A 23,734-nucleotide genomic window follows, 5' to 3' on the forward strand; every position below is an offset into this window, starting at 1 on the left:
AGAAATAACTTCGATGCAGCATTAGGATTTATAGGTTTATTTTGTGTCCTCCTTTAAAACTAGCTCTGTGCAAGCAACACCCTGAAGATGTGAGCCTAAATACTTAACCATTTGTAAAAACAAGATGGTTATAACTGTCCCCAGAAATTAAGATCCATTCTAGAGCAAGGCCTAAATTATTTGGAATCCCATAAAACTTCATATGATAAAGACAAAAATTTGAAGACTATTCACATGATAAATGGTGAAGACTTAGCCTGGGAACGAGGACATTTGGGGACGTGACAGTCATCCTCACATACTGGACTGGGGAGGGATCAAAGTGACAGTGCTCATCTGCTCCTTCAGGGAGAAGTGTGACCAAAGGCTGGGATTCCTAGGCAGCCAGGTTGCTGCTCAGAAATACAAGGAAGCCATTTTACAGTCAGAATAGTTCTAAATGGAACATGAGACCCCATGATTTCTCAGTCACTGAGAACACGTCCAAAGCAAAAACTAGATGACCACCTGCCTCTTCAGCATATTTTGAAGAGGAATCTTTTTTGGGGGGAAAGAGGTCAGTTTAAATCATCTGTGAAAACTTTTTCTAGCTCTTTGCCCTCAGCTCATTAAGGCCTTGAGGTAAGTGAAATCTTCCACCTAGATAGGTATGGCCCTGTTTGTACTATCAGCAGGGAGCCAATAAACCTAGTCTGGCCTCTCTGATGCCCACCCAGCATCCTTTGCTGACAGAGCTTGTGTCCTGTGTGCTCAGCTCCCTGCCAGAGATCTTTATTCTCGGTTCCCATTCTCCCATCTTCCTGGTAACATGAATGTGTTGTTGCTATTGCTGTCTTCATAGATTTTTGTATATTATTTTTGTATACATTTCTTTGTGACTCAATTCAGCAGGCATTTAATGACAATACCATTGTGCTAGTCACTTTGTTAGATATTAGATATAAGACATGAATAGAAAATACTCCCTGTTCTTATACAGCATATAATCTCTAACACTACTATCAGAAGTTGGCAGTGAGGTCTCATTGGAATGTATGATTCTTCAGTTTTAAATTTATTTGGAAAAGTCAGGTTTAGTTATATTCTCTTTTGTTCCTAATAATAAGTATCAGAATTCCCTATATCCAAAGTCTGAGCATGGAAGTGGCTTTTTGTACCGTAGCCAACAAAACAATATGACTTGTGTTACTCAAAAAACATTGTCATTATCCATTTCTTAAATTCTACACTAAGTGGTCAGGTGATGGTATTCACAATTTTCTTTTAGGAGACTTTCATCGAAAACTTCCACGAACTCCATCCAGTGGAACCATGTCTTCTGCAGATGATCTAGATGAAAGAGAACCACCTTCCCCTTCAGAAGCTGGTATTGCTCTCATCTGATTCAAGTTCCCACTACACCCTTTCAGTCAGCAACACCGCATGATATTAGAAAAATAATATAAAGAATTACTTTGCTGTGTATTAAAGAAAAGACATGATAATGACTTTAATATATACCAAAAAATCATGTACAAGTATGGGTTGACAAGACAATAGTGAAATGTTACAAATAAAAATGAAAGAATAAGTAGCAGAACTACTACTACTTTACTGTATTTTATGTATTAGCATGGTGCAAAAATAGGCTAGTTATTTTGATCTTTTATAAACCTAGTACAGTGACTTATCTGTTAAAAGGGTTGTAATGCATGAGAAACTCTGAAAAAGTCTCTTTAAAAGAAATAGTATAAGAATTTAGGCAGGAAAAGTAAATATGTTCTTGAAGACAAGGAAAGTTTCAGATGTTGACAGATATAAAAGAGAAATCAAGTTACCTTAATGACTTGAGTTAGACTCATATAAATTAGTTTCGTACATTTAAGAACTCCTTATACCTGTTTGGGTGTTATGTATTAGAATAATATGGAACATCTGACCTCTGGTAGCATATTGATATAGAACTAGCCAGTATTATCTATAATTTTATAATGAATTCAGAAAATAAGAGTAGCTTTATCTTTAATGCAAATAATAGTGACACCCTGGTCTCATACAGCTAGTGTCCTTTGAAGCTTTTGTAAGGGCATTCTCTAAAAATGTAATGCCACCTTTTACAAAGGTCACTCAGGCACTATAAAGAATCAAAAACATTATACCATGCTATTTTAGAAGTATCTTACTGGTTTGATGGAGATTTTTACTCCATAGCTCAAATGTTTGATAAATGTGTACTTTGCAAAAGATCTATAAATTGGATGCCTATTTTGATGTTACAGACTCTAATAGCTTTCTGTAACATATTAGTGATTACAAAGTCTACAAAGATTTTTCAGAATTTAGCGTCATGTGTTATAATTGTTATGTCATCTTAAAATTCTTATACTAATTTATTTCTGTTGCAAGGACCCAATTCCCTTGGAACATTTAAGAAAACATTGATGTCAAAAGCAGCTCTCACTCACAAGTTTCGAAAATTGAGGTCTCCGACAAAATGTAGGGATTGTGAAGGCATTGTAGTATTCCAAGGTGTCGAATGTGAAGAGGTAAGACCTTTCTGGAATTACATTAACTTCTTCATGCTTTTTGCTTTATATTTTTTATTACTAATTTTATTGATTAGGCTCTCTTACAAATATATTTTTAATAAACTGAACCACAGTGTAATTTTATATTTCATTTCTCTATTGAGTGTATTTCAGACACAAGTCTGAAAACCCTTTTAAAACCATTTTTGTTCTGTTACCAGTCTACCTATAGTTTGCTCAGTTGTTCATAGTTTTAAAGTGAGTAAACCATTTTTTAACTGTCATTTTTTTATAGTGTCTCCTTGTTTGTCACCGAAAGTGTTTGGAAAATTTAGTCATCATTTGTGGTCATCAGAAACTTCCGGGGAAAATACACTTATTTGGAGCAGAATTCACACAAGTTGCGAAAAAGGAACCAGATGGCATCCCGTTTATACTCAAAATATGTGCCTCAGAGATTGAAAATAGAGCTTTGTGTCTACAGGTACATTTTAACTCTTAAAATTAAGTTTAAAAATACAAATGCCTGTGTGATTTGTTCTAATGATGAGACAATGCTCTAAGTTTTTAATAAGTAACTGAATTTATTCAGATTTTTAAAAATATTACCTCATTTGGCCCTAGTTTTTTCCTAAATTATTAACAAAAATTGAAGTAGATACATCAGATATATGTAGATATCTGCGTTTAGCCATTTGTACTAAAGGAGAATTTTGCCAAATTTTTCCATTTTCTTCTCAAGGGAATTTATCGTGTATGTGGAAACAAAATAAAAACTGAAAAGCTGTGTCAAGCCTTGGAAAATGGAATGCACTTGGTAGACATTTCAGAATTTAGTTCACATGACATCTGTGATGTCTTGAAATTATACCTTCGACAGGTAAAGTTTTTACCCTTGTTACATACCATTAAATAGAAAAGAGCAAAAAATACGATCTGTATTTTGCTGATAACATTTGCTACAGATATATTTTCATTGACATAGACCACATCATATATCTCTAATTGTTGTTGCAGATCAAAGAGTATATGAAATACATGTACAGTTTAAATAGCAATAATAATAAAAACACTCATTTCCCACACATAGCTTAAGGAAGTAGAACATTCCATTACTTTATTGTAGGCTCCCATGTGCCCTTCTCCAATTAGAGCTCTCAACTCCACCCCAGTGATCTTTTTTTTTTTTAAGATTTTATTTATTCATGAGAGACACACACACACACAGAGGCAGAGACACAGGCAGAGGGAGAAGCAGGCTCCATGCAGGGAGCCCAACATGGGACTCGATCCCAGATCTCCAGGATCACGCCCTGGGCCAAAGGCGGCACTAAACTGCTGAGCCACCCGGGCTGCCCCCGGTGATCTTTTCTAACCATGTTAATACCTCCTTCTCTTTTCTTAATAGTTTTAATACCTGTTGTATGTTCCTAAACAATGTATCGTTAAGTTTTAGGTGAGAGGAAAGCATCAATCTAGCTATGTATGAAAAGGCCATTATTCACACCATTAGTGAAGGATTCAGTAAATTGAACAGTGTCTGAGTCATAGTCCGGTTTTACCTTCAGTGATATTCAAATACAGCTATTGTGGGAGGTCAGTGGGTAAGATCATGAATGCATCCTGGGATCATGAAATTTGGGGCATCCTACAGGGCTTTTGTATAAGCTGGGTACTGGAAATTCAGTGGAATATGATCAGGAGTGGGCTGCTCTGTATTTTCTCTTTCTGTATGCACTGTTGTACTTGGGACTTTAAAGGAGTAGATCCAAAAAAACCCACTGCTGTGGGGTGAAGCAGTAATCAGCCCTAGTGGATTTAGGCAACAGCTCCTGGGTAGGTTGCAGGAACAGTCAGAACATTGCCCTGCTGAACCAAATACAGAAAATATCTGGGTCAAGCCCAGCTGCATTCTGTCCTTGGGTTAAAATGAAGAGACAGTCACAGAGAGCAGAGCATTAATGATCCTCAACATGTCCATCTCTGGAGTTCTGTTCAGCATCTGGATCCTTTTTAATATTGTGAATAGCTGTCATCCTGGGCTCTCCCTTCCCCACTGTCTTTTTTCTTCTGAGGAAACACCTGTCTACTGTGTCATGTCTTCCCATCTGTGGTTTATGTTCCTGTTTTGGTTGTGACCATCCTTGAGCAAGGTGGAGTAAGAGTAAATTTATTTATCTGTAAATGTCTTTATTCTACTCTCTTCAATGGGATGGAAGAGTGTGGCTACTGTGGAAGGTTATGGTATTGTAGGCTGGAAATTATTTTTCTTGAGAATTTTGAAGGCATTTTTTACTATTCTCTTTGAAGTGTGAATTCTTTCCCATTTCTGACTCTTTGTGTGATGAGGCCTATTGTTTGCTCTCTGAAAGCTTAAAGAATCTTTTTTTTTTTCTCAAGAACCCCATTGTTTTAAAATTTCACAGTGTATGTGTTGATGTGGGTGTGTTCTCATCTGTCATTTCAGGTACTCCACAAGCACTGTCCTCCTTGGCCTTCTGTTCTTAGAGCTTTTATTTTGTTGCTCATTTCCTCCTCTCTACTTTCTCTGTATTTTCTTTCTGGAAATGTGTGTACCGGGGAGCTTGTACTGGTTCTCTAGTTCCCTCATCTTTTGTCTATTACTCATTTTGTTTTGTTTTCTTTTAATGGTTTTCTAAGAGATTTCCTCAGTTGGTATTGTTTTATTTTGTTTTTGTAAGTAGGCTCCATGCCCAGCATGGGGCCCAACATGGGATTCAAACCCCACATCTGCAAGATCATGACCCAAGCTGAAACCAAGAGTCAGACACTTAACTGACTGAGCCACCCAGGTGCCCTGAGATTTCCTTAGTTTTATCTTCTACATGTACCATAATCTATTTCCATTTCTGAGATATTTCAATTTCCAAGAATTTGTTTCTCTGTTCCTATTACAGCATCCTTTTTTAATGAATGTAATATCCTATATATCTGAGATATTCATCACTTTTTTCTAAGCAAAGAATCCTTTTAGCTTCTTACACTTTTCAATAGGAATATGTGAGCCCTATATATAATGTTAAATTCTCTAGGAGCCACATAAAAAGAAACAGGTGACGTTAATATTTAACATACTGAAATATCATCTGAATTATCTAGTCAATATTTTTAAATTATTAGTGGGATATTTTTGTTTTTGTGTTTTGGTTTTGTTTGAAAGGAGGTTTTGAAATCTGGTGTGTATTTTTCATGTAGAGCACATGTCAGTTTGAAATGGCCACATTTCAAGTGCTCAGTAGCCATATGTGATCAGTGACTTACCATATTGTCAGCACAGCTCTAGACTTTCAATTGGTTTTGTTTCCATTTATTTTTATTTCAGTGTTTCATGGTTGTCTGCATAAAATCAAAGAGTTGGGAATTGAAATCTCTTTGGAAGCTTTTGAATACATGAAGGTTTTAAAGATTTTGAGCTTTAGTGTGATCTCAGAGGGCTATTTGGGAAACACCTGCTGTCTGTATCTCTAGGTCTCTGCTCTGAGGCTTGGCAGACACCCAGAGAATGATCTTTCCCTGCCTATAGGTGTGATGCCAGAACTCTGTGAGCCACATTGGGTAAGAAGGCTCCAGGATCTGTGACTAAGCATGCATACAGTGACTAAATCCCTATTTTTTAGGTAGTTGCCCACCTGTTTGTGCTTGACATTGCCCATCCAGAGGCCCTCTCTCTTACATGGTGCAGAGAAGAAATCCCCACACTTCTAGGGAAGAAGTTGCTCAGAAGCATGGAATGGAGATGGGGTCTGGAGATCTAATACTTCTTAAATAGCCCACAGTCCTCCAGGATCAGAGTACCTAGTGCTGACAGTCCCTGGGTCTCCTATAGATTGTGTTGGTTCTCATCTTGGAATTTCAGCTTTCTCTGGACTACTAAATTGTTACTTATTTATCTGCTCTTCAGCAGTAAAATGTTGCTTTTATCACCATTCCTACTCTCCTAGTCTGGTAGGCTTAACTGTGTTTCAGTGTGGTTGCCAAAGGGAAGGAAACTAGGTACAAATGTTGGATCCTCCATGTTAGCCCAGGAAACTTGTTTCTTTACAGGATTTTCACATTTTGCAGAATTCTCAGCTGAGAAATGGAGACAAAGTACCTCTGAATGTTAATCTCACAGTGAATCATTCTTTGTCTCTTCTAGGCAGTCAGGGAGAGGAAATAAATGGGGTCCAATACTATTCCATCTCAAGAAAACTAGGAGACAGGGCAGCCTGGGTGGCTCAGCAGTTTAACGCCACCTCTGGCCCAGGGTGTGATCCTGGAGACCCGGGATCGAGTCCCATGTCGGGCTCCTGGGATGGAGCCTGCTTCTTCCTCTGCCTGTGTCTCTGCTTCTCTCTCTCTCTCTCTCTCTGTGTGTGTCTCCCATGAATAAATAAATAAAATCTGTAAAAAAAAAAAAAAAAATACTAGGAGACAAACACTTTAGTGTGGGGAGCCATGCTCAGTTCTTATAGTACTAGAGAGTGGCCTTCATTTTACTCATATATGGGAAATCTGAAGCCTCAAGAGGTTGAGTGAACTCCTTCAGATCCCAGAGTTAGTAGAGGCAGAAATTAATCTCAAGGTTTCCCTTCTCTGAAACTGGAGAAGTGGGTGCCTACCTCACCATAGATAATACAGGACACCAGCTAGCCAGGGTTCCGCTGTTTCCATTCAAAGTGGAAACATTGAAATCACTGAAGGCAGTAGAGAGATCAAGGTGGCATTGCCCTTGGTAAGAGAGGAACTTTTTCTTTAGCATACTTAACGGCAATTCGAGTTGTATTTAAAAATTAGATAAAGGGATCCCTGGGTGGCGCAGCGGTTTGGCACCTGCCTTTGGCCCAGGGCACGATCCTGGAGACCCTGGATCGAATCCCACGTCGGGCTCCCGGTGCATGGAGCCTGCTTCTCCCTCTGCCTGTGTCTCTGCCTCTCTCTCTCTCTCTCTCTCTCTCTCTCTCTCTGTGACTATCATAATATATATATATATATATATATATATATATATATATATATATATAAATAAAAATTAGATAAGTGTTGACAGTGTCTCTCTTATAAGTTATATTGTCTTATGCTAATCTTTACTCTGGCCAAAGTAAAACACAGGGACCCTATAGTATTTTGTTCTCTGCCTACCCCATACCAGTAAAATTCAGAATAGAAGTCTTTTCTGATTAATATTACTGGGCTTGTTTTAATAAAACAGTTGAAGATCATACTAACTTTGTGGCAGTCATGAATGTAATTGGTATAGGATATATGGCAGGGTTTTAAAATCCCATCATGTAGTCTTAAATTTTAAAACATTTTATTATCATTTACCTCATTTTTTTTCTCATTTTTAATATAGATATAATTTGGTGATGATGTCAGATTCACTTTATAGATCACATCAGTAACAAATATGTGTACATTTCTAAATGTGGATTGACCTTAAGTCTTGTTAATCTGAAGGGACATGGTAAATCCATCAGCTATTCATTAAATTATTAACAGGGGAAAAATGGACAGATTGATATTCCTAATGTGATTTTATTTCTTTAGCTCCCAGAGCCATTCATTTTATTCCGCTTGTACAAGGAATTTATAGACCTTGCAAAAGAGATCCAACATGTAAATGAAGAACAGGAGTCAAAAAAGGATAACCCTGAGGACAAAAAATGGCCGAGTACATGTATAGAAATAAACAGAATTCTTATAAAAAGCAAAGACCTTCTAAGACAACTGCCAGTATCAAATTTTAATAGTCTTCATTACCTCATAGTTCATCTTAAGCGGTAAGAATTTTAAATAAGCATTCATTAGTGGGTGGATAATTGGTTTTTTTGTTTTGCTTTTTTGATTTTTTTAAATTGTGATAAAATACATATAATATAAATTTATCATCTTACCCATTTTTAAAAATTATTTTTTAAAGATTTTTAAAGAGTGGGTGGGGGGAGGAGCAGAAGGAGAGAGAATTCCCAAGCAGACTCCGTGCTGAGCGTGGGGCCCGATAAGGAGTTTAGTCCCACAACCCTGAGATCATGACAGAGCCAAAACCAAGAGTTGGATACTTAACCAACTGCACCTCCCAGACACTCCCATTTAACCACTTTTAAGTGTATAGTTCAGTAGTATTAACTACATTGATATTGTCATATTTTAAAATGAATGTTGTATTTCTAATATGTGTTAGGGAAAAAGAGACCTTGAATATTATATTCTCGCAGCTAACATCTTCCCCTCAGATGCCTCTTCTGTGCCATGCTCTGGCTGGGGAAATAAGGATGCAAATGTAAGGTTTCGGTCACCCATGGTGCTTGTCAGCTTGAGGGTGGACCTGCAGACAAGTGCAGTGCAGCATCATTCCTCTTCTACCAGAGCCAGCCTGACATGCAGAGGAAGATGAGGGGTTGGAGAGATCATGAATCAGGGAAGGTAGCCTGAGCCAGATTTGAAGAACTAGCTGGTGGCTTAGTGACAATGTCCAAAAGAGCATTCCAGGTAGAGGGTAACAGACACAGAGACATGAGATAATTTTGCTTTGGGGAAGTATAGGTAGTTTGGTTAGGCTAGGACATAGCAAGCAGTAGCTTGAAGTGAGCTCAGCAGAAGTTTGATAAGGAAGGTCATACATACCTGCCAGAGGAGTTGACTGTCTTCCTTCTGTACCCACTAAAGAATTTTGAGCCAGGAATTTAACATGTTTAGATTTGCTTGTTACATCTTTCTGGCAGCAATATGGAGAATGGGTTGGAGGGGCTCCTTTACTGCAATTCAGAACTTCTTAGATAGTCATAGAAATAAAAGGGGCGGAGAGCTTGAAATAAGGCCAGAGCATTGGGAGTGGCAATCCAGCAGAAAGATCTTTAGGAGGCAGAATCAGCTTGACTTGAAGACTAGCTGTGGCAATGAGAGAGAAATCGACAATGATGTTTCCGTTTCCAGCATAAGTACCTGGAAGGATGTGCTATATGTACTAAGATAGGAGCAGCTCCTTGTTTTTTGCTTTTGTTTTTCTGCTGATAAAACTTTAGTAGTTCCTTCTATTTACTTAAATTGTATCCTAATACTGTGAAACCCAGTTCATTATGTGGTCAGTATCTAATCAAACAAATATATCCTTTCTCTAGACTTCTACAACCCATTTTTCCTCCACCCTTCCCAACCCGTAGTAAACTACCACCAAGGAAATCTAATAGGCAAATCTCATATGGCTTTATGTTTTCTACTTTCCAGAGTTGTAGATCACGCAGAAGAAAACAAAATGAACTCCAAAAACTTGGGGGTGATATTTGGACCAAGTCTCATTAGGCCGAGGCCCACAACAGCTCCTGTCACCATCTCCTCTCTTGCTGAATACTCAAACCAAGCACGGTTGGTAGAGTTCCTCATCACTTACTCACAGAAGATCTTCGATGGGTCCCTGCAGCCACAAGATGTAGTCGTGTGTAGTACAGGTGGTGTGGCACCTCACGTTGATCAAGGGTGTCTTCCAAAGCCCCTATTATCACCAGAAGAAAGAGACCCAGAACATCCTACAAAGTCACTATTTTTCTCTGCAAAAGAAGTGAGTTTTGACCTTTGTAATGTTTGTTAGCTAAAAATCTTCAAATTGAGGTGTTTTACTTCTTCAAACTTAAAAATTCTCCTCTATCAACAGGATATGCATACTGTAGATAGTGAAACCAAAATTTTTGAGCCAGCTACATCATTTGAGGAATCGGAACGAAAGCAAAATATATTAGAAAAATGTGATACATGTCTCATTGGTAAGTGGCCATGTAAAATACATGTTTGCTGACTTAAAACTGTGCCGGTAAACCTTACCTAAAAGTTAAAATGAGTGAAGTTGAGAGAAACCAGAGAGAGAAGCTTCTTTAGTAAATGAATCTTTACTGGCCATTAAAAAATTGCTGTTTACTGTGCCTTACATTTATGAATGTCATTCTTTACAATACTTTTTCTTATAATAAGACACCTTGGAATTCATAGATATTTTTGTTGTCTTTCTGAAAAAAACTCTTTTTCATTTTTGCCATCAATTAAAGTCAAGGCAAAAATGTTTTCAGCAGTATGAATTATCATACAATCTGTTACTATGAATCATTGTATTGACCTAACTGTTCATAACAAGTCAACTAGGCTCCTAAAATTAAAAAAATTTAGACTCCTATAACTCCTAACACTTTTTTTCAGATGCTTTTTACCTGTCACCTTTCACACATTAAGCACAAATACGTCTGTTTTAGCTTCTTGACTGCATTTTATTCACTGTATGATAATTTTAGTTGAAAGGATTAGTAGCTGTCATGTTGGCAAAAAGGTTTCCATTTGTTACTAATGCTACATATCATTAGAGCTAAATTCCAATTTTTAAAAATGTCATGATATATATTAAGATTGATGTGTAGTCCTGTATCAGTGGTCATAACCTGACAGGATCTAAAAAGTAAGGGAGCTAGCATTCATGTAACCATCTACTTGCTCATTGCTAAGCACTGTGTTTGTTTGTTTGTTTGTTTGTTTGTTTTCATTTATCTGATTTGATCTTCATAAGAGTTCTGTGCTATAAAGTCAGTAGTATCAGCCCCATTCGACTCATAGCTGAATACTCTTGACAGCAGTTAAATAATGTCAAACGCCATTGTTGACATTGTTCAGTCAGTATTTGAAGTTATAGTTGTGCTCATTTCACTATCTCATGATCTAGGTAAGGCTCCCAATTGAGAAGAGTAATTATAATAAGTGTCATTTTTTTGAGAGCCTGTTATATACCAGATAACTGTGAGCACTTTCCATGGTTAGACCATTTAGGCCACACATCATCCAGAAACAGCTGGGATGTTTTTTGACAGATGCACAGTGACATTGCCTCACCCAGTGCAAAAGTGGTAGAACTGAGCTACACCCAGCGATCAGGCTTCCGACTCTGCACTCTTACCCATTCCACTAGGAGTGTGACCCTTGGAACCTTAGGGATGTGCTTTGGTTGGGGGCTGTCGCCCGACCACAACCAGTCAGTTCCATAGAGTGGTCCACACGTGCGGGGAAGGACCCAGGAAAGCTAACCCAGAGGGCATCGCCCTGGAAGCCCAGGGAAGAGAGGCCCATGGGGTCAGGTGAGGAAGAAGGTCAGAGGAAATGAAGACTGACAGGTGGTGCTGATGGCCTCCTGTCTGCAGACCTCTGCCCAAAGCTGTGGGACAGGGACCCGGCAACAGGGAGAAGGACTGCATGCTGTGCTCAGGGCAGCTCAAGTTCCAAACCAGGATGGGGCCGAGGCACACACATGTTGGATGTTTTCCAGCAGGAGAGGGGAGCCTGAGCAGAGGGCTAGCATTTTCCAGAAACGAGATTTTTTTAGGGGAGACACTGCACAAAGGGACAAGGTTTGAAGGAGCTCAGGGTTCTAGCTTCAGAAAGCCTGGACCATGGGTCCAGGCTTGAGAGGAAAGAGAAGAAAGGAAGCCTGGGAGTCGACAATCCATGGGGAGAATGGTATTCTTTACTGAAAACAGAACCATTCATCCTGGATTGGACAGGATGAATGTTACAGCATGTTTATTAGTTGATCAGATAAGAAGGCCTCTAAGGCATTTAATAGGATATGTTCTCGCTGTGGGTTGAACGTAACTGAAAATAGCAGGTGGACTGAGTTGGCAAGAGCCTTGGGACTGAGGGCATACCTGCATTTGGTTGGTGTGTAAATTGGTGTAGCTTTTCTGAGGTTGATTTACCAATACCTACTGAAATTGTGACACTTCTTTCACCTCACAAATACTTGTTTACACGCAGCACATTTTTTTTGGAAAAGTTATTTCAGCAAATTTTTTCTTACCAACCTGCAGTGGATTTTGTAGCTGTTTATTATATTGATTTAAATAAATATAAAATTCTAACATTTTTATTTCAAGTGCACCTTTAGTACTTTATGAGCATTTAACTTCTCTGCATAGATTACTGAGAATAACTTGGAAGAATATATAAGACTCTTGTTAGCCACATGCTATGAAGTTGGATTTTTAAATAAATCTTTTCCTTTTTTAGACAACAAAGTGGGTTTGCTTGCAGACCAAGAACCTGAATCAGTATCACAAAAGATGGAAGATGTCTATAAAACTTCTAAGCTACTTACTCTGAAATCAGATAGGGAAACAAACAGTGTTGAGAGGCACGTTCCAAGGACCAAGGTTAGGCCTGCAAGTTTGCCTGTAGATAGACTACTACTTCTCGCAAGCCCTCCAAATGAGAGAAATGTCAGAAATATGGGAAATGTAAATTCAGACAAGTTTTGCAGGAATCTTGCCTTTGAAGGAGTTAATAGGAAAGATACTCCTACTATTGTCTATTCTAAATTGGATGGCTTTGACCAGCAAACTCTACAAAAACCGCGGGAGAAACAGTTTGAACAAAACGGCCTCAGTGCAAAGACCGTAGTAACTGGGTCCAACGCACTCCAGGAAAGAGGAGGAACCACGAGCATCAGGATTGGTGGGGACCACCCAGCCAGTGTCCCGCAGCCCAGTAAGCCATACTCAGAACCAGCCAGGGCAGCGAGACAGGTGTCCGAGAGACGGTCCTCTGACTCCTGCCCTCCCGCTCCTGTCAGAGCACCTAGAACACTGCAGCCCCAGCACTGGACAACATTTTACAAACCGCGTGCTCCCGCGGGTGGTGTGCGAGGGGATGAGGAGAAGCCCACAGCGCCCTCCCCAGCACCACCCCCTGGCCCAGCCCCCGCCCCCCAGGGACACCTGCTAAAAACAGGTTCTGACTCTGAAACTGCGCCCGCTGCCTCCACGCAGCCCACCGGGAAGCCGAAAGAGCACGCTGAGCAGCGGGACTTGCCCGACGTGCCTCCGGCGTGTCAGAGACCAAGGCTAAAACGAATGCAACAGTTTGAAGACCTTGAAGATGAAATCCCACAGTTTGTGTAGGGTTGTCAGAATCCAGCTTTTCTTCGTTGTTGCTTTGTTTCATGGTGTTGTGTTTGTTTCGTGAAAGAAACTTCTGACAGGGCCCCTTCTGTATAGTATTGCCACATCATGGGTTTTGCTTTTTGTCGTCGTATCATGTTCTACTGTGTTGGTTATATTGAATGGTAGAGTGTTTTGCTAGGGCCCCATCTGTGCCTCACTGGAATTCCCTGTATTTTTAAAGTTGTGAATAAATAGGTGGACTTATGTTTTTTAAAGTTTAGTTGATTTTTCCCATAAAGTGGTCCATTTAAATGCATCCCTAATATATGATATAGTTCTCAACTAATAGGTGCAGTTGGGGAAAATCAGCTTTATTTTTTGAAGTGAAACTACATTGCTTATTTATAAAAGGACTATTTCTGAATGCAAGTGCCTGAAAGATCTTTGTCTGGTATGATTGATTGTTTTATTCACACAATTTTACAGTGCGTCTTTCACCATTTTTATGGTATATATGTAACCTTTTGTTTTTCAGTTGGCAGTTTTAATACTTACATAATGACCAAAAGGCTTGCAAGTCTCTATTTAATTTCATTTTAATTAATTGCCATATTTTCTATGTGGTAGTCCGTTAAGACTTGTACAAAGAAAGTGCACTTAAACTTTTCTAAATTACATAGTTTATGTCGTATTTGGCTCTAGATGGTTTTATGACACATTCAATATTTTTTTTCACCGCTTGGCTTTGTTCTACATAAACTACTGTTGTTCAACAGTTCTGAACCTTTGGGTATTTTATATAATGATCCAAAAATGTTTTAAGATTCAAGTGCATTTCCTCTTCATATTATCTGGGGTTTTTTTTTTAAACCACTCCTTTGGTATGAAATGTTTTCACTTTTAAGTAATTTTATGTACTTTTTCTACCTGGATTTTTAACCATTGACAATGTATGTTTCATCCAAATCATGCAAAGATTTATTTAAGTTGATTCTAAGGGTATAGTTCGATAAGCATCATTGTTTGGAATTTGAGAGAAGATGTAGATGATTGGATGGATATATTTCATTTATAAAAGTCCCAGTTTTTAGAACTAGTGCAGTTCTGTGATTTTCTGGGTTCCATCATTTTGCCTAAAATAGGATATAAAAGGGACAGAAAAATTAAAATAGCCTCTTTTTCTATGTGTGAATTCTATTTGTAGTAAATACTTTTATATGACCATGTTATACTTGATAAAAATATATATTATATATATAATAACCTGTTAAATTATTTCAAGTTCTTGTGGCTTCTCTGAGATTATTGCCTCTTAGAGTATGAGACTTTGAGACTGGCTAGTGGTAACACTTGGGCTCATACATCCCTTGACTATAACATGGAATGCATTTTGTGGGAAGTTGCTATATAGCTGTATATGACATTAGGACTGGGGAGAAAAGAGTAACTCCTTTGTGCTAGAGCTTTAAGTCTTTATTGTACTGAATATAAAAGGATTGTATTACTATGAAACCCTAAAAGGAAAATAAGAGCCAACATTTCTTGAACCCTCTCTTGGTGCCATGAACTCTGCTAAATTCCTACATAAATGATTTCATTTCAAGTTCAGTTCACAGCAGCCTGTAATACGTAGGTAAGTATTTTACTATTCCTGTGTTACAGATAAGGAAACCAAGGCTTAGTTATGATGTGGTTTGCTTCCACAGGTTTAATAGTTGGAGTCAAGTCTCAAACACAGGGCTTTTGGATTTTGATGAGTAGTATTCTTAATGCCTGTGTTATTACTAGGTAATATCAGGTAATTAACAATAGAAAATACACCTTTAAATATCTTATTGTGGCAAAATATGTGTAACATAAAATTTACCATTTTAACCATTCTTAGGTGTCCAGTAGCATTAAAGTACACTCTCAAATTGTTCTGCAACCATGACCAGAACTTTGTCATCATCCCATACTGAAACTTTGAAAATGTACTTTTAAACTCCTTCAGTTTTCTTTTAATGTATTGAGAAAACTGAGTCGAATCTATCATATGATCAGTTGGCTCTCTGTTTCCCCTCACTGTTAAACTTCACAAATGAGAATTCCACTTGGTCCTTTCTGTCTTTAGGGCTCTCTGGCATCCCATCCAGCTTAATCCATCAGTCTGTAGGTGCTTTCTAGTTCCCAGGGGGCATTGATCAAGTAACTCCTGAGCAGATGTTGCTATTTCTGGAGTACCCATGGCATACACTGTGCCCTGCTCTATCTACTTAGTAACATGGTGGCAATTCTTCCTAGGAAATTGTTTTATGACACATGGAAAGAATATGAGTTAAGGGAAAGGGCAGTAGTGGGGAGCACTCCTAGAGCTGCCAGAAAGGTTTGTGGGAAGCATCTTGTTCAAGTTAGCAAGAAGTCATTTGTGAAGAGTTGATCATGACTTTCTTTGATAGGCTTGTTTGACATGCTGAGGACTTAATCTATGAATATTTAGAATTACTTTTAGTGCACTTCAGGCAATGCATTTCTTTTGATATAGAGATGAAGAAGAGACGATCCCTGTGAAGGACTTGTCCAGAGATTTCAGAAGCTAATGAAGTCATACCTCCCTTCCTTGGGTGATTTAATTTAAAGATGATACTATAGTTACATTTTGCCCAGCTAACCTTGTATTATTACTTACAGTATTTGTACAACTATAAAAATCTCTTTAAATGGCAACCATGTATATTTTTATGGCAAGTTATTGTCAATATAATTCTCTGGGTTTTTCTTTCCTAGAGGCAGGAAATTGTTTTGATGTGATGATGTGATTATATATGTAGACAATTCAGTAATATCTGGAGCTTAGGAAAGTTGCCACATTCACAATATGCAAAAGTTGTATTCCTATATATCATCAACTGATAAAAAAATAAAAGTTTTTAGAAAGATCTCAATATTAGACTATCAATATTAGGCAATTTTAGACTATATCAAGAAGTATTTAAGGAGATTTTAGAAAAAAATGAATGTTCTATGAAAAGTATGGATTGGAAGGCTCAATATTGTAAAGCTCTTCATTTACCTTCCTTTTTTTTTTCAATTTAGTGTAGTCTTATCCAATATTGAACCAGTTTTGAACCATTTGAAAGTAAATTGCAGACATGATTCCCTGTTACCCCTAAAAATACTTTAATGATATTTCCTTAAAAGAACCACTCCTACATAACCACAGTCATCACAGTGTGACGATAAAAATCAGGAGATTAGCATTGACGTGGGACATCTAATCCACAGAGAGCATTCAGATTTGCTGATTGCCCCAGTACTTTTCTCTGCTCCAGCATCGCTATGCAAGATCAAAAGTTGTCTTCTTTGATCTGGAACACTTTTTCAGTCTTTTCTTTCATGACCTTGATTTTTATAAGACTGTAGGGCAGGTACTTGTAGCATGTCCCTCAGGGTTTATCTAATGATTAAATAAAATGATTAGAGTTCCTTGTGATTAGATTCAGGATATATATTTTTGTCAGGAATGATGTTCTATTCTCACTGTATCATACCTAGAGGTACACAATGTCACATTGTCCCATTCTTGGTGATGTTAACATTGATCACTTGGTTAGGATAGTATCAGTTTTCACTATTTTAAAATTAATAAAAACTTTGTGAGGAGAGTCTTTGAGACTATATAAATGTTGTATTTCTCATCAAATTGTTACCATTTAACTTTGAGTCCATTGACACCTGTTACCTGAATCAGTTATCACTATTCTGGTTGCAAATGGTGAGTTCATCATTGCTAATGCTTTGGTTGATACTCTGTGAAGAAGAGCAGTCCCTTCATTCATTTGTTGATTCATTTATGTCAGTGTGGACTAATGGATTCCTATTATATTCAGTAAGTTGTAAAATATGTCTGTCATATATTTTGATACTGAACTTTTCCCACATTTGGTCTATGGGAGTCTCTATTCAAGCTTGCTTCTATGTCCTTTTGATATTTTGAGCTCTTCCTTATTTTTTGGCATAAGGTATCCCAAACTTACCTTGTACTTTTCCCAAGGATCCTTAGCTCCTTTAAATGGAAAATAGTATATGGAAACCAACATGAGAAGTGCTCATTGCTACTGAAAAGTCATTGATTGACTTGAATAAGTCATTGAATAAAGCCTTATTGGTGGGCAGATCAAAGAAATACATGTCTGGGGACACCTGGGTGGCTCAGATGGTTAAGCATCTGTCTTTAGCTCAGGTCATGATCCCAGGGTCCTGGGATCAACCCCCACATCAGGCTCACTGCTCTGTGGGGAGTCTGCTTCTCCCTCTGCCCCTCCCTCTTGTTCAAGCTTGCTCTCTGATCCCTACCTCTCTCTCTCAAATAAAATCTTTAAAAAAATATATATGTGGGCAGCCTGGTGGCTCAGCGGTTTGGCGCCGCCTTCGACCCAGGGTGTGATCTCGGAGACCCAGGATCAAGTCCCGCGTCGGGCTCCCTGCAAGGACCCTGCTTCTCCCTCTGCCAGTATCTCTGCCTCTATGTCTCTCATGCATAAATAAATAAAATCTTTAAAAAATACATGTGTGTACACACACATACATACAGCTATATGTATTTCTGTATATACATATGTGTTGGAAACTTTGGGTTCATATTGATACTTTCAATCATAATTTAATACTTCAGGGTTTAATTCAGTATTTCCCTTTACATATTTGTAATTCCTTTCTCTCATAGTGAGAAATCTGGCTCCCATAACTCTAAATATATTATTTGCTTACTCTCTCTATATTCCAACTTCCTGATAATGCCAGCAGCTGCATTGGCCCACCTAGCTCCAAATATGTCAAATAAGTCCACCACTGCACTGCGCTGACAACACTACTCCCTAATATGCCAGTTGAAACCCTAGCCTCAACCACAACAAGGACCAGGCCAGCTGAACTTTGACCCTAGTGATGTCAGTCCTGACCCCACCATTCGATCCTGGGCCCTGGTCATCTGACTGAATCCTCCAACCCAACCAGAAAGGAGGGAAGGGACATTCATGATCTTTTGATAATGAGCAACTATTAAATATTTGTTTATTAAATTCACTAGGAAAAGTTTGCAAATGAATGGTAATACATATTTGTCAGAAATGTTTAAACATAGATGAATATATTTATTAAACTTGTAAATTATTTTAATGTCTCTTTTTTGTCTCAGCTCTAATACAAGTAATTTTTAGACATTAGCTTCCTGTAATAACTAAATCATATTACATGTTTTTTTAATGTCTTTACAATCAGTTTAATTACCCTAACATACTTCTCAGAGAACAGAGTGGACGAGATTGTTTTGTCCATGTTTTTGAGTTACAAATGTGAATAGACCAGGGAGCCTTTTCATTGTCTAGGGAGTGCTGACCAGTAAGTGAATGTGGCCCTGGGATAAAACTCAGGACGTGGGTCAAGTATGGTAAGATATTTACATTAGAGGCACAGAGCCTGGTGTATTGTAATTGCTCCCTGCTAAATTAATGATCTGTATCTCATTTCACTTTACACCAGAAATTTGCTTTTTTGAGATCCACTTCCAATGAATGAAAAACTTCTCTGCATCCAGCTATTTTCTTCAAAGTTCTAAGAGTTCATCTATTGAGTTGCCAGTGAAATCAGACTGCGCTGTGATCCAGTACAGCACAGAGCAGTGAACCTCTACCTACGAGTGCAGATACATGTTTAACTCAGATTCACTGGCAGTTTTAAATGATTTTTTGTTTTAAATTGGATCATAGGGGCCCTGGGATGGCTCAGTCGGTAAAGTACCTTTGGCTCAGGTCACGATCTCAGGGTCTTGGGATCGAGCCTGCTTCTCCCTCTCTCCTGCTCCCCCTGTTCATGCTTTCTCTCTGATAAAATCTAAAATAAATAGGATCATAAATGGAGAAGTGTTTAAATATATGTGTATTATTTAAAGGATGACTATAAAATGAACTCTCGTTAACCCCTAACCCATCACAGAATGTTAAGGAGCCACCAGAGCACACCTCTCTAATCACATGACTGCCTCTCCCCCTTCTCCAACACACACACACCCTGGTGTAATCTCTGTCTTGAATTCTTTTTTTTTCTTTTAAGGTTTTCTTTTCAAGTATTTTATTTATTTATTAGCAAGCACAAGCAGGGAAAGGGGCAGAGGGACAAGCAGACTCCTAGCTGAGCAAGGAGCCCAAGGGAGGGCTTAATCCCTGGTCCCCAAGATCATGACCTGGGCTGAAGTCTCGTGCTTTACTGAATGAGCCCCTCAGGCACCGCTCTCTTGAATTGTATATTCATCATTTCCTGGCTCTTAAAAAATTTGCTGTCTGTATTATTTAATTTTGACTGTTTCTTTAACCTTTTACAAGTGGCATCCTTGATTCCTTTGTGGCTTGCTTCTTACATTCATCATCTTTTTAAGATTAATCCATGTAAATGTAGCTGCAAACATATTTTTCCTTTTTTTTTTAACTACTATAAAGTATTCCTGCAATAAATTGCCAAGGTGAGTATTCCTAACTGCCTTTTTCAGATAAGCAAATAGACTTCAAAGAGATTAAATGACTTACTATATGTTACAGAGCTAATAAGAAAGGGTGCTAAGACTTGAACCCAGGTATTTTTATTATAAGTTCTGTCATTTCTAAATTATTTTATTTTCATTTTTTAGGCCAGAGGCTGTGATAAATAATATATTTTCAGGCTATAGTTTTTCTTACTAGTTGCTAGGATACTGAAGTTCTGAGTTATATTCCAACTCTAAGGTCAGTGTATGTGTGCATTAAACTTTATTCATTTCATTAAAACCATTGCATCTAACATTGCTAAGGTTTTTCTGGGTTGCAGTGAGTTTTGTAGTTTAAACTTTGCTGATAATGAGAGCATAATAGAGCAGTTGATGGAATAAACAATTCTACACCCCCCACCCCCCACCCCTCCACACACGCACACACTCAATTCCAAAAGAATAGCTTGGAAAACGGTGCTGTAATGGAGAACTATTGAGGAATTTAAGCATATATAGACTATGGTTTGCACGAGATCTCCCAGCTTGGTAATCAGGGAGAGTCAGCAATCCAGGTGAGAAATAGGCCCTAAATCAAGCCGCTGACCTAATTCTGATTTATTTTTAGGCACATAATTGACAGGGATTAGTGACCCATTGTGATGTGGAGTTGGTGAAGGCTGAGGGTGGAGTTGGCAGGGTAGAGAAAGTGATGCTTCACCTGGAAGCCAGGGATATAATAGTTCTTTTCAGATAGAAGTGAAAACAAAGGGTTGAAATTAAAAACATTTTACTTGCTCTGTTAGGCAGAATGAGGTCCCATGACTGAGAGTAAAACAAGCAGATTTTGTTTCAGTACTCTCTAAGGAAACCATTTATGATTAAAACTGTTTATAAATGGAATGCATGATCTTGTGATTCGGTGAATTCCTCAAACTGGGAAAGTGTTTAAAGCAGAAACTAGCCTCCTACAAGGATTGTTATTATTAAGGGAGAAAGTTGGGCTAGATGGTCTGTAAAGTCTTCAAGCTCTGATCATAATTCTATGATCTTGAATTTAAAGTGAAGGAGATGTTTCTGGGTGCTGCAAATCCTAAAATCACTGCATTAAGCAATTCTACTATTTTCATTTTGCCACTGTTACCAATGTAAGCAAGGAAACATTTCCTCATTAGAGACATCATTAAAGACCTCTTTAAAGTTCCGGCAGTGGGGGGGGAAGTCAACCCAAAGTTCTATGTAGAGTAAAAATACCCTCTATAAATATAAATAAAAAATGGAGGTAGTTTTGACAAAAAAAGAATCAGTTACTAGTAGGACTGCATTAATCAAACTTCTGTAGAGAGGTCTTTAGTCAGAAGGAAAGAGATCTCAAATAGAAACAAATGGAAAGAATGAAGACCTTTACAAAAAGTGAATATAAATGAATATTGATTGTCACAAAACAATACTAGTAATGTGAAGTTTAAAATTTATGCAGAGGGGCACCTGGCTGGCTTGGTTGGTTAAGTGGCTGCTTTGGCTCAGGTCACATCCCAAGAGCTCCCTCTCGGCAGGGAGTCTGCTTCTCCCTCTGCTCCCCCCGCCCCCATTTGTGTGCTCTCTCTCTCTCTCTCTCTCTAGTAAAATCTTAAAAAGAAAAAATTTATGTAGCATTAGAATACATGATAACAATAGTGGAAAAGGTGAAAAATACGGAATTACAAAGTTCTAGTATTATCAAGGAGGGGGTAAATACAATAATTTGTATTAAATGTAACCCAGATATGTGTTGTAATATCAAAAAGAGTAAAAGGAGAACAAAATGAAATAGTTGGGTAATCCAAAAGAAGATAGGATAGAATTAAAAGAGGTAAATGAAACAATGGGTCAAATAGAAAACAAGTAGTAGGATGGTAGATACCAAATCACCTAAGTCAGTGACTACATTAAATGAAAATGGGTCAACTACTTCAAGTAATAAGCTAACGTCCGACTGGGAAAGCGAACAAAGCCCATGTACACCTGATCTGCAAGAGGCACATCCGAAGTACAGGTGCACAGAAAGTAAAAGGATGGCAAAAGATAAAACAGGCAACTGCTAATGAAAAAACTGGCATAGCTAGACTAATGTCAGGTGAAACCAACCAAAGTCAGGAAGCATTACTGAAGATGAAGGGTATTCTGAGATGGCAAGTCACTTTACAAAGAAGATTTCACAATTATGATAACATTGTCTCAAATGTATGAGGTAAAACTAGACAAAAGGGAAAAGGACAATCACCAGTCCTTGAGGGTTGCTTTAACATACCTCTGAACAGACGAAAGTAGTAAAAATATGGATCTGTGGCAAACAGTTAACAAATTTGACCTAGCTGATATGAATACCATCAACAATGACAATTCATATTTCACGTGAGCCCGTATTTAAAATTTACCAAAACTGACAATAAGCAGACCATAAAGAAGGCCCCAAAACAGTTCAGAGGATGGAAATAATTCAAAATATGCACTGACTTCAGAGAAATCATGCTAGAAATCAGTAACAGATCACTAGAAAAATCCTCAAATGCCTTCAAATTAAACGGAGCACACTTCTAAACAATCCATGGTTGAAGAAGAAATAGGCATTGGAAAACATTTTAAGGTGACTGATATATTGAAGATGTGCCATATTAGAAATGGGCTGACGCAATGCTCAAAGAGAAATGTACAGCCCTGACTACATTTACTATAGGAGTTGAAAGGTTGAAATCATTTACACTTCATTTCGAGAAGCAAGAAGAGTAAAACAATGTAGGAAGAAGGAAACAATGAAGTTTAGAAATCAGTGAAATAGAAAATGAAGCTAAAGAAAAACAATAAAGCTAAATGCTGGTTCTCTGAAAAGTTTAAGAAAATTGACTTACCCCCAGTAAGACAGCAATAAAAAAAGTAACACCAGGAATGAAAAATATAGTATCATTGGAGACTCTACAAATAGTGAAAAGATGTGATGATAAACACTTAACATCAATTCGAAAATTTGAATAAGGACAAATTCCTCAAAAAATTAAACTGACAAAATAAATGGAAAATCTGAAGAGTTTCTTCTGTGAGTAGAAATTGAATCAATTGCTAAAAGCCCTTCCACAAAGAAAATATAGAACTTTCCAGTAAATTCTTTCAAACAGTTAAGGAAGAAATTACCTCAATTTTATACAAATGCTTCCAGTAAATTAAAAAATAAAATACTGCTAAGTCCACCCTAACCTTGATACCAAAAACCTGACAAGAACATCACAATATATAGGAAGGGGATTTTCAATATATACAAAAGATAATGCATCACTACAAAGTGAGGTTAATTCTCCATTTATGCAAATATGGTTTGACATTTGAGAAATCAATGTAATTTGCCATGTTAATTTTTATAAAAGGATAAAAATATAGTTATCTCAACAGATGCAAATTGGAAAAAATTTGAGGGATGCATGGGTGACTCGGTTGGTTGAGTGTCCGACTCTTAATTTCAGCTCAGGTCATAATATCAGAGTTGTGAGATCGAGCCCCATGTGGGGCTCCACACTGGGCTGTAGCCTGCTTAGGATTTTCCCTCTGCTTTCCCCCCACCCCTGTTCTCTTTTTCTCATGAATCAATCCATCCATCCCTTGAATTTAAACTTAGAAAAATCTTAATATGCAGCACTGGGTTTATAGGCTGATTGTCAGCAACTGCTTTGAGTTCTATTGTAAACCTAGTGCTGTTTGAGGTCTTTTTTTAAATTAACTATCACAATTGATAGATTATCAACGTGGGCTGAGACTGAAGCTGAGTGAGGGTGAGTGGGGACAAGGTTGGG

The 23,734-nt window shown here is 37.9% G+C and overlaps 1 protein-coding gene across 2 annotated transcripts in view; it reads left to right on the top strand.

Moving 5' to 3' along the window:
• Positions 1 to 14,969, top strand: part of ARHGAP29 (Rho GTPase activating protein 29) — a 66,038-nt gene extending 51,069 nt beyond the window's left edge. For both annotated transcript variants that reach the window (XM_038541297.1, XM_038541298.1), the window contains 8 exons: positions 1,268 to 1,366; positions 2,386 to 2,525; positions 2,803 to 2,991; positions 3,250 to 3,387; positions 8,058 to 8,290; positions 9,735 to 10,065; positions 10,159 to 10,267; positions 12,546 to 14,969. In XM_038541297.1, the coding sequence (XP_038397225.1) occupies positions 1,268 to 1,366; positions 2,386 to 2,525; positions 2,803 to 2,991; positions 3,250 to 3,387; positions 8,058 to 8,290; positions 9,735 to 10,065; positions 10,159 to 10,267; positions 12,546 to 13,435 (2,129 nt within the window). In that variant the 3' untranslated portion in view covers positions 13,436 to 14,969. The remainder of the gene's footprint in view (positions 1 to 1,267; positions 1,367 to 2,385; positions 2,526 to 2,802; positions 2,992 to 3,249; positions 3,388 to 8,057; positions 8,291 to 9,734; positions 10,066 to 10,158; positions 10,268 to 12,545) is intronic.
• Positions 14,970 to 23,734: the final 8,765 nt, after the last annotated feature.

This window comes from Canis lupus, chromosome 6 (genome assembly GCF_011100685.1).
Source record: "Canis lupus familiaris isolate Mischka breed German Shepherd chromosome 6, alternate assembly UU_Cfam_GSD_1.0, whole genome shotgun sequence".
Taxonomy (NCBI): Eukaryota; Metazoa; Chordata; class Mammalia; order Carnivora; family Canidae; genus Canis; species Canis lupus.